The sequence below is a fragment of the Numida meleagris genome, chromosome 11 (genome assembly GCF_002078875.1).
Source record: "Numida meleagris isolate 19003 breed g44 Domestic line chromosome 11, NumMel1.0, whole genome shotgun sequence".
NCBI lineage: Eukaryota > Metazoa > Chordata > Aves > Galliformes > Numididae > Numida > Numida meleagris.
The window spans coordinates 2,019,775-2,029,621 of NC_034419.1; the positions used below are offsets into that span (position 1 = coordinate 2,019,775).

The 9,847-nt window shown below is 45.0% G+C and overlaps 1 protein-coding gene across 9 annotated transcripts in view; it reads left to right on the forward strand.

Annotated features, from left to right (window-relative positions):
• Positions 1 to 5,274, forward strand: part of DOCK3 (dedicator of cytokinesis 3) — a 209,663-nt gene extending 204,389 nt beyond the window's left edge. For all 9 annotated transcript variants that reach the window (XM_021409194.1, XM_021409197.1, XM_021409195.1 and 6 more), the window contains 2 exons: positions 220 to 302; positions 768 to 5,274. In XM_021409194.1, the coding sequence (XP_021264869.1) occupies positions 220 to 302; positions 768 to 1,274 (590 nt within the window). In that variant the 3' untranslated portion in view covers positions 1,275 to 5,274. The remainder of the gene's footprint in view (positions 1 to 219; positions 303 to 767) is intronic.

The following is a 9,847-nucleotide window of genomic DNA, read 5'->3' on the forward strand; positions in this document are numbered from 1 at the left end:
TGGGGTGGGTGGAAACCTATCACTGCACTAAACTTCTTGTAAGCTTTTTGTGATGTGACAGATGCACTCGGCAGTACTGATTGGAAGGCAAGCCCCAGGCTGGAGCGGGCTCGTCAGCATTTGGAGCTGTTACTTGGCGTTCCACAGTCTAAAACCCCAACTCTTTCACAGCAGTTGAGGCTGCACAGGTCCGTATTTCTGACCCTTGTCTCATTCCAGGACACTACTCGCTGCACTTCGATGCCTTCCATCACCAGCTCAGTGATGCTCCTCCAGCACTGCCTGCACGAACGTTGCGCAAGGTAAAAAAGAAGTGGCGGGAAAGAAGAGAGAAATACTGAAGGAAAAGAACAGGCTTTGGAAAGACCCCCTCCTCCACTGTCACCTCCAATTAGTTCTTGAATACAAATTCACTATTTTTAACATGCTAGTAACTTACTTATGAGAAAATTCATTGAAAGTTTATGGATTGTTGAACTTAAATGTAGGGCCTCCCAATTCCCTTCTTTGCGTATGTTCTGATTTCAGTACAGAGGGAGAGAGGGATTTTATCACCTCAGCTTCTGTGTTAAGTGCACTGACTTGTCCACAAGAGGTGTTTCCGTACAAGTCAGGGGAGTATATAGACAAGCCATCAATAACTGACATTTTGAACACAACCAGAACCGCACCATTATTAACATGCTGTCAAAAGCTGAAATGTTCAGTGACCTGCAGCGTTGCCTCCCTTGTCAATTTTAACACTATGTCTGTTCTTCTCCAAACAGTCCCCTCTTCATCCCATCCCTGCGTCACCCACCAGTCCACAGTCTGGTCTAGATGGAAGCAACTCCACTTTATCCGGCAGTGCAAGCAGCGGCGTCTCCTCCTTGAGCGAGAGTAATTTCGGACATTCCTCTGAACCACCTCCTCGCACAGACACCATGGATTCTGTCCCCAGCCAGGCCTGGAACACTGACGAAGACCTAGAGACACCCTACCTCCCTGTCAGGTACAGTCTCTCTGAGCCTGATGTCCTCGAGACGCTCAAATCCCAGCCATGCCGAAGCCACTCAGCTCCATCAGGAGTCATTCCTCAGGACACCCTGGACCCTCCTGCTCTACCCCCCAAACCTTACCACTCCCGGCTGCCAAACATAGAGAACGAGGAGGGAATGATAATTGAAGATGACGACAAACACCGTCAGTTGCATCGTAAAGTGTCCCAACCAGTGAGTGGTGGAAAGGAAGAGCAGGCCAGGGTAGCATGGGAGCACGGCATCAGTGAGCAGTAGGAACAACTGCTGGTAAGCAGCTTGCGTCGTCATTCCAGGTGTGACCAGAGCGCAGAGAGCTGAGGACTCGGAGAACAGCAAGCTGACGTCTACTGCCACAAGTTTGGCTGGAGCCCGCGTACGCAATTGGGCCAGCAAGGGAGGTTGCTGCTTCCTTTCAAATTTCTTTTTACACCTTCCCGTTACGTTTTTTTAACTTTCTGTGCAGTGGATGGCTGTTCCTTCTGCAGTTTCTTAACTGCACCACATGGCTCACGAGCCATAGAGACTTGCAGAAGCTGAAAAATACAATTTTAAGCGGAGGGGGAAGAAGGAGGAAAGGTGGTGAGCTGATTTTGAAACTGCTTTCCTCCCAGCTCTGAGACGCACTTGAGTAGAAGCAGTTGCACTAGGGACATATTTTGTTGCTGTACAGAAGTGAAAGCTCATCGCTGAAATCAGGGATTTTATGAACTGTCAGTCTGGAAGGTGCATGAGCAGCAGGCAGTGGAAAGATGGCAATTCTAAGAAGATATTGGCTCTTTTGAGAGCAGGATTGTACATATCTGTGCAGTGATCTCCCTGCATTGGTTCACAGGTGCTGAGGCAATCTAACCAGTGCTGATGCACTGATTTCCAAGATACCATTTCCAACAAACTCTGCCTCCTTTGTTTTTTTATGTACTGTTTGATTTCTTAAATTTTGCTTTCACTGGCTAAACCAACCTGCTTTCTCATTGGAGTCATGCCGTTCATCTGTGCTACAGGATGAGGGGGAGGTTAGTAGCCACTGGAGCTGTGACCTGATTGTAGGCCTTTCCCATGCCCAGCTTTGGGCAGGCTGTCGACACCAGCATTTCTATTCCAGTTTAAAGAAAATAAAAAGTTTTTCATGCCACAGCTGGTTGATGACTCACCAGTAAAGAAAAGGTGGCTTAAATGCATAATACATCCACCACTCCTTGCCTCAGGGCTGAACATCACAATTCTCACCAACTTCCAGCACCCAGGAGCTGAGATCCATTACCCAAAACCATCATTTCCTCAGCCCCCCTCCAAAACTCACTGCAGCTGGTGTGCAGGATGTCCATCTCTCACAGTAGGCAGATGCAAGAAATGCCCAGTGTAGTGTGCACCCTAGAGTCAGGAATCTTAAAGGCAACCTGTAAAGAAGGAACACTTCTTTCCTCTTTTGCTTCTTTAGGATGTGTGAAGAAGTTGTAAGAGCTTCTCTCTTTTTGAAGGTTTTGGTTCTTTTCTCCTCACATGGCAATACAGCCTTCCCCCCCCCTTTTTTTTTTTTTTTTTTTTTATGGTCAGGCTCCAGAAAGGGATGAAGAATTCAGTGCAGGTGGGAGATTTAGCAAAACAAACAAAAACAAGAAACAGAACTATGCAGGGGTGGAGTCAGTACAAACATGTGTGTGCAAAACAAGCCTTTTAATCAGTATTTGCTTAGTTCAGTTACATTAAAGACAGGAAAAAGTTCTGTGGTAACAGAACTGATCTTGACTCTGTTCTGTGAAAAGACCTAGAAGAAATCTTCTATTCCTATTTTCATATTTTTCAAGAAACTTCTGATCAAAATCAGGTATGTAATGTTTTTGGATAAATACGTCATGCTCCTTCCTGCTGCCATGCCCGCACACATTTTGGCCTTACCTTACATTCATTTCCACCTGCAGACTGCAAAGCACATGCCAGAAGATGGTAAGTTCCCACTGAAAAACCTGAAGCACATTCAAACAAAAGACTTACCTCCACCACATAAATCAGTGTCAGAAACAGGAATAGCATCGACGTATCCCATTCTTGCCCTAGCCACTCAGTTCCTCCTGCTACAAAGAGCATAAAGAAGCAAAAAAGGATGCACAGCTTTTACAGGTCACCTTTAGCACTACCTCTAAATACAGTGACTGGGCAGAGTACATTGCTTCTGAACTCTCCTAAAGATGGCCTCTGTCTGTACAAAGTCTGGGCTTGGTCAGCTGTCGTACGAAGGGGATTTTAAGAGGATTTCTTTCTTTTCTTTCTCAAGCTCTAGCCCATATAAAAGTAATAAATTATGGTTTTGTTTCTTAAATGGCCCATTTGGCTGGAACGAAGTCTCTTGTGCTTCCTCTATTTTTGTTACTAACATAGGCTGCTTGTAATCCCTACAACCTTCACAATTAAGAAGAGAATGATATTAAAACCCAGCATCAGTGGACATTTCATCTCTTACAGGAATAAGAGTTTTCCAGTAGTAGAACAGTCCTAACTGTTAATGAACCAAGCTGGGTTTCTGGTATAGCACACAGGTATGAAAGCTCAATTCAGAGTTATGTTTTCAGAGAAGGTAAGTCAAGGTAATTCCTTAGAAACTAGTGAAATATTTTCATGTTATTCTCTAATTTGAGATTCTTAGAAATTTTTAAGAGAATTAAGTATACAATTCCATCTCCCTTACTGCATTTGGTTTGGGGTTTGTTTGGTTTTTGGTTGTTTTTTTTTTTGGTGGGAAGGATGAAAGTAGTAAATGTACTGATATACTGAACTTCCTCATTGTAACAACAACAACAAAAAAAAAGCAGCAGGTCGTGCAAATAAACTGCAAAAGCAAGAATGCAGTTAACATGGGACTAAGTCCCATTCAGCTGGAAAACCTGCTACCAGGAGCTCCCCTCAGTCTCTTGCAGTGCAGCACCTCGCTGTGATTAGAGGGGCTGTACAACAGCAGTCTGACCATTCTGAGTGTCTGTCATAACGATGTATTTGTAGGGGGTTGAAGATAATCAGATGGTGTATACAAATACCCAATTTATGGCAGGTCCACACAAAGGAGGATGGAATAAATTACTGAATTTACTAAATTTGAGCCTCTCTGGAGTTAAATTTCTGTTGTTCCGATATCTACTGCGTATTCAGTCTCCCTTTTCAGCGCTTAACTTAAAGGGTGCAGAAGATAGACTGCTGTTTAGGTTTTGTGAATGCTGGAACAAATACTTCATGGAACTAATACTCCTCTAGAGGGTGGGGTGGCTTTCTAGCATAGCGCAACTCCACCAGCAAATTCAGTCCTGGAGCAGGTGGAAGCAACAGCAGTTGCAGCTGGTGCAACAGGATTTGAAGATTCTTTGTACAAACCGCAGTAACGGGATGTTTGGAACCGGACCCGTTCGTTCCATCCTTAACTCTGATGCAGACGTAATGCGTACCTGCCTGCCTTGGGTTTTCTTTGCGTAACAGAATAGCATGTGCATTCCTGAAACCATTGGTGGAATTCTGCAGCAAATCTCCCCATCACGAGCGCCCCTGCTGGCCCCATCTGAAACAAAAATGAGAAGGAACCACAGTAACAGGAGAAAAACAACGAGATTTTTTTTTCTGAATCCTACACGTTTTTTCAGTGGCTGGGTTGGTTTTAGTGCTGTGTGCAAGACTGTGATTCTTTTCCATCCTTTCCTTCATTTCCTTTTTAGCCTGCTTGCCATTTTTCAGGTAAGGGATATCCCGTGTCCCTGTTGTGGGAGAATCAGCCAAAACTGGGGAGGCTGGAGAGAGCAAGAGCCTTTGGGAAACAAATTAAGCGATATTTAAAATTTCCTCTATTCATGCTTCTTTGTAAATACCCCCATTTGAATGCTGTGTATTTGTACAGGAAATTGAGCAAAAAATGTATAGATTGTGATGTCTGACTGGTATTCTGCCCTGTAAATGTGTTTTTAACCTCTGGCATTCTGTGCTTATTTAAAAAAAGCAAAACCTCTAACCACTTCTCTTTTGTGTATTCATGTTTAAAATAAAATCAGAACAGCTATCTTATCTATAATGGAAATCAAACTGAAAAGGAAAAAAATAATTTGTACAAGTGTCCTAAAGGTACTTCATTGTATATATTGTGATAGCATGTTTCCAGAATCAACAAATAAGTGGTGTGAATTTTAGATGTAAATATCTGCTGTTTGTTTTGGGTTTCTTTCCCTTACCCATTCACTCGACTGCTGTGATGTGAAATTAAAGATTAATACCTGATATTAAAGCGGTACAGCTGTACATTCATTGCTGTCCTCCTCACAGGGCTACGCTCAGGGTGCTCCCAGCTTCCACAGGAGATGTGGCTGTCAAAGAGAAGCAGCACAGCATTAATCCCTGCATGTTACACTGGAGGGGTACCTGACACCCACACCACTTCCCCCTTTCCTTTGACTGAGGAGGACTGGGAGGAGGGAACCAGAAGGTCCTTGTGGCTGTTATGTGTAGTCGAGGAAGAGTTTCCAAGGCATTCTCTCATTAGCAGGCCTCTATTTTCTTAAATAACAACTTCCCAGAGCAAGCATCAGGCATATCTGGCAGCTAGGTCAGTTTACCTGACATGCAACAGCCCGAGACGCCTGCTCATCTGTCACAAACGTTCATAGAGTTCTGAGGCAGTACTTCCAAATACCAGCAGAATCTGCAGTGAGTTCTTTGACAGGTACCTCGCTGCTCCAACCGATGCTCGCCGAGTGTCTGCTTAGCTCATCTTTTTATTGCAAGGGCAAGACGTCTTGGCAGTAATTTCATTTCTCAATTTTAAGTATTTAAATAACAATCATTTCAACAGAATGGATATGAAGGAGTAGTAATTAAAACCAGGAAAATAGGATTTGTACATTAAAATCTGTAGTCACTGCTACGTGTGATTAATCTCAAAGACAAACACCTTCCGTTACAACTAATAAATCAGGTCAGGGTGCAGGAGACAGAACAAGCAGCCTATCTGCCCCACCTTGTCTTGACAAAGCAAGAGGAAAAACTATGAACCTCATCCAAAAAAGACACTGAGCTGTAATATTTTACAGAAGTGTAATGTAAGCTGGCCCTGGGCTGTACATGCTGCCAATCCACCTTGCTTCATTACATAGCCCATGAACCATGCAGAACTACGAAGAAGGTAGTTGTAGTATATCTAAAATACCAAAACGTTGCTTAGCTCACACCTGGAAGATGCCTGTGTAAAGCAGACCCCGAGTCTCTTCTAACCCCACTTAGCAAATTAATATATATTTATTATTATTAAGCTAAAAGCATCTGTTAATGAATCATAGGAAATGAAAAAAGTTCAACACAAAAAGCCTTCAGCTTTAGAGTTTTTAAAGTGTCCATTAAAGCCAGAAGAAGCAACATTTCAGTGTAAGCCAAATTCTTTGTTTAAGCTCAGCCACATTATCACATTGAAATCTAAATACCCCAGCCAAATTCTTCACCTTATCCAAGGAAGAGAGTTTCTGTATCTGACTATAGTGAAATTGATACTGAGTTACACAAAAGTTGGTAAGAGAAGAAATCAAACCTCCAGCAAATAAGATAACCCAGCCCATAAAGATTCAGCCTCCCTTGCCTCTGTACAAACGTGCCTTTATTCCTAGAGCCAGCTTAAGAAAATGCAGACTCAGAAGCACCTGTCTCTGGCGTTCAGGCAGCTGGATTCTAGTGACTGAGCAGAAACAGCTGTCACAAATTCCAGCTTCTTTGCTGTCAGTGTGTAAACCATTCACAGGTGCTCGTCTATAGCACAGCTGTCACTGCCGGTGGCTTCATCCTGTACCTATGCAATAGCTACAGCTTTGGGAGAGGCATAAATAACATGTTACCGAGTATTCTCAGCCTTTTTTCCTTCCGCTGGCCTTCCCCAGAGCTGAAACAAGGGCAGGCGCTCACGACCTGTCTCCCACCAGCTGGCGGCTGAGCCCAGGCAGAGTCCTCACATGCCCCAAGCAGTTTACTCCTTAGCGCTTAAGCAGGAGTATCAGCATCCAAGAGGCTTACACTAAATCCTTCAGATTACCTTTATCGCTGCAGCCATTAAAGTAACCTTCATGCTGTCTCACCACAAGAACCGCACTATACTTAAGTGATCATGTATTAAATACCAACTATTTAGCTGGAAGAGAACACTATATTCCATACCAACAACCACTTGGCTTCAGCCACTGACTTGGTAGTCACACACTGCAGCCAACCAAAAGTAAGGGATTCTTTGAATGTATGAATTCCTAGACTTCATTCACACATTTACCATTGGTATGGACACAGACACACAGGTTTATTTTACGTTATCTATTATACCTGTCGCTAGTCTTACAGCAGTTTCATTAGACCATTGCATAGCTAATGAACTACAGGCATACAATGAGCTCTTCATTTTATTTTCCTGTTCATGTCTGTAGGTGCATTAACATTGCATGGACAGTGTTTGAAATGATATATCCATGCACCATTTTTTAATACACACATACAAATGGTAGTCCAATTCCAAAACATCTACAGGTTTTCTCTTTACTATATTATATATTATATATAATTGCTATAATTCATGTACCACTTCTCCCTTTTTACAAGCTTTGCTATCTGCTTCACACAAATAAAAATCAAATTCAGACTAGTATTTCCACTGCAGTTTCTATTCCACATCCATTCATGGCAGTCCCGTGTTACATTTTTTAACGTACAAATGTAACCTGGCTACACCCCCACCCTTAACAAACACAATTCATGGTCCCCTCCGACTGAGGACTCAGAACGACCCCTTTTCATCCATTCCAGTATCTCTGCACACATCTACCTTCTCACACTGTCAGGCCTGGCCCACAGAGCAGCCTCCCTGTGAACGCACACAGCTTCTGCCACGTGCACAGCCGTAACCCACCAGCACTAACCACCCCGCAGATGTGCCAGTCCCAGTCAGGGTCCTGCTCATCCCACACTTGCTCCTCTTAGCTTATAGGGGTTGACCCCTTCTTAGCAAACCAGCATCCAAGAGCTGACCACATTCCAGCTCCTCTATTAGCCCTACCCTGCTCATTTTTTCCCTTTGTACTATTTGTCCACCGAAACCATACGTCACAAAAAATACCCATTCATAACTATATGGTACCCCTCCTATTTTATTTTTCTTCCCCAAGTCAAGTACTTTTGGCTACAGAAATTGTGGACTTAGAAACAACCTCAACCCCAACTTTGGTGATTATCAATGCAGAAAACAAGCAAACAATTTAAGTACTGCAATCAGCATCTGTATCTCTATAATGGCTCCCTGTCTCTAAACATGAGCCATTTCCGCGCGCAAAACTGAAAAGGGAGGTAATGCTTAAGTGCACCTCAAACTACCACCTTCTCTTGTTCATACCCAACCAGATACACAGCTTTCACTGTGACACCACTCATGGCCTGGAGAACACAGTCACATGCAACACCAAATTCCTTGCAAACCACCTGCACCACACAACCCTAATCATGGCACTGAGCTAGCATCGTAACAAGCTCCATAAGGCTGCAAAGCACGGACCTGAAGTGGCCAGAGGTTTCGCTCCTCACTCAGCTCCAACTCGGTGCTCACTGGCACAGCACCTCTCCCATTTCCCTGGCCCTCTCTTTGTCAGTCCCACAGCCACACGTGAGCACAACACAACCCCTCTGCCCCTCACAGCACCCTGCAGGGCACTGCAACCCCAGAGGGCACAGCACTAGCAGCTATCCCAAAATAGATGTAATATTTTTTGTTTAATCAGTTTAACTGTACAATTTAGACCAGGGCTGGAAAACCTAATCCTACACGCTTTGTATCTTAATATTAACAGCACAAAACCCCACTTGCGCTTTGTCTGTCTCAAATTCTCACACACAAGAACATCTCACCTTGCTCCACATTCTTGCCAGATTCTTTACTCTGATGAGGGAATTGAGGAGCATCCTCAAACATCAAACAAACATCATCAAACTCAAACATTGAACTGTGACACTAAAACAAGAGTTAAAGCCTCCTCAACAACAGAGAAGCCTTTAAGCAATACAACCGACTCTTGCATCCCAACCCCAATTCTCAGCTCACTGCTTGGAACCACAAATCTCTGCAACAGCACAAAATGCATCTGTGACACTGCAGGAGGGCTGCTGAGCCTTCCAAGTACTACCCATGTGTGGAAACTAAAGCTTGTATTAAAAGAAACCATCCATCCCACTTGGCTTGGTACAGCCAGAAGGTCTGTGCATCTCTAAGTACCAGCACAAGCCACCCAGCACCAGGGTTTCAGCCGTGACAAATCCCAACCGTGCCAGAGAAAACCAGCAGCTAGGTGGTGGAACAAACAGCAGGCTGCAGACACAGTCATGGGCCAGAATGCGAGGAAGAAGATTTAAAACAAAAACAACAACAACAACAAAAACCCAACCCTTTCTAACTGCTGGGACACTGAAAAATAAGAGCCCCCCTCAGGTGTGACGGTCTGCCCCTCCACAAGATGGCGCCCGCGAGCCACCAGCACGAAGCCCTCGAGGGCAAATTTCCCTTAACAAATATGGCGGCCGAGGGAGGCGGGGAAACCCGCCGCTCGCCGCCTCCTCCAATCAGCGACCGCCAGCTCTCCCGTGGAGGCCGCGGGTTGGCCAATGGGAGGAGGCGGCGTGGAAGCCGGGCGGGGAGCGGGCCAATGGGGGGAGCGGCGGGGGGGAACCGGCGGCGCGCGGGGGCGGCGGTGCCGGTACCGGTGTGGCGGGTGCCGAGCGAGGCGGGATGCGGGCGGCCCACGGGCTCTGGGCGACCCTGGCCCTGCTCCTGCTGCCTGCCGGCAGCC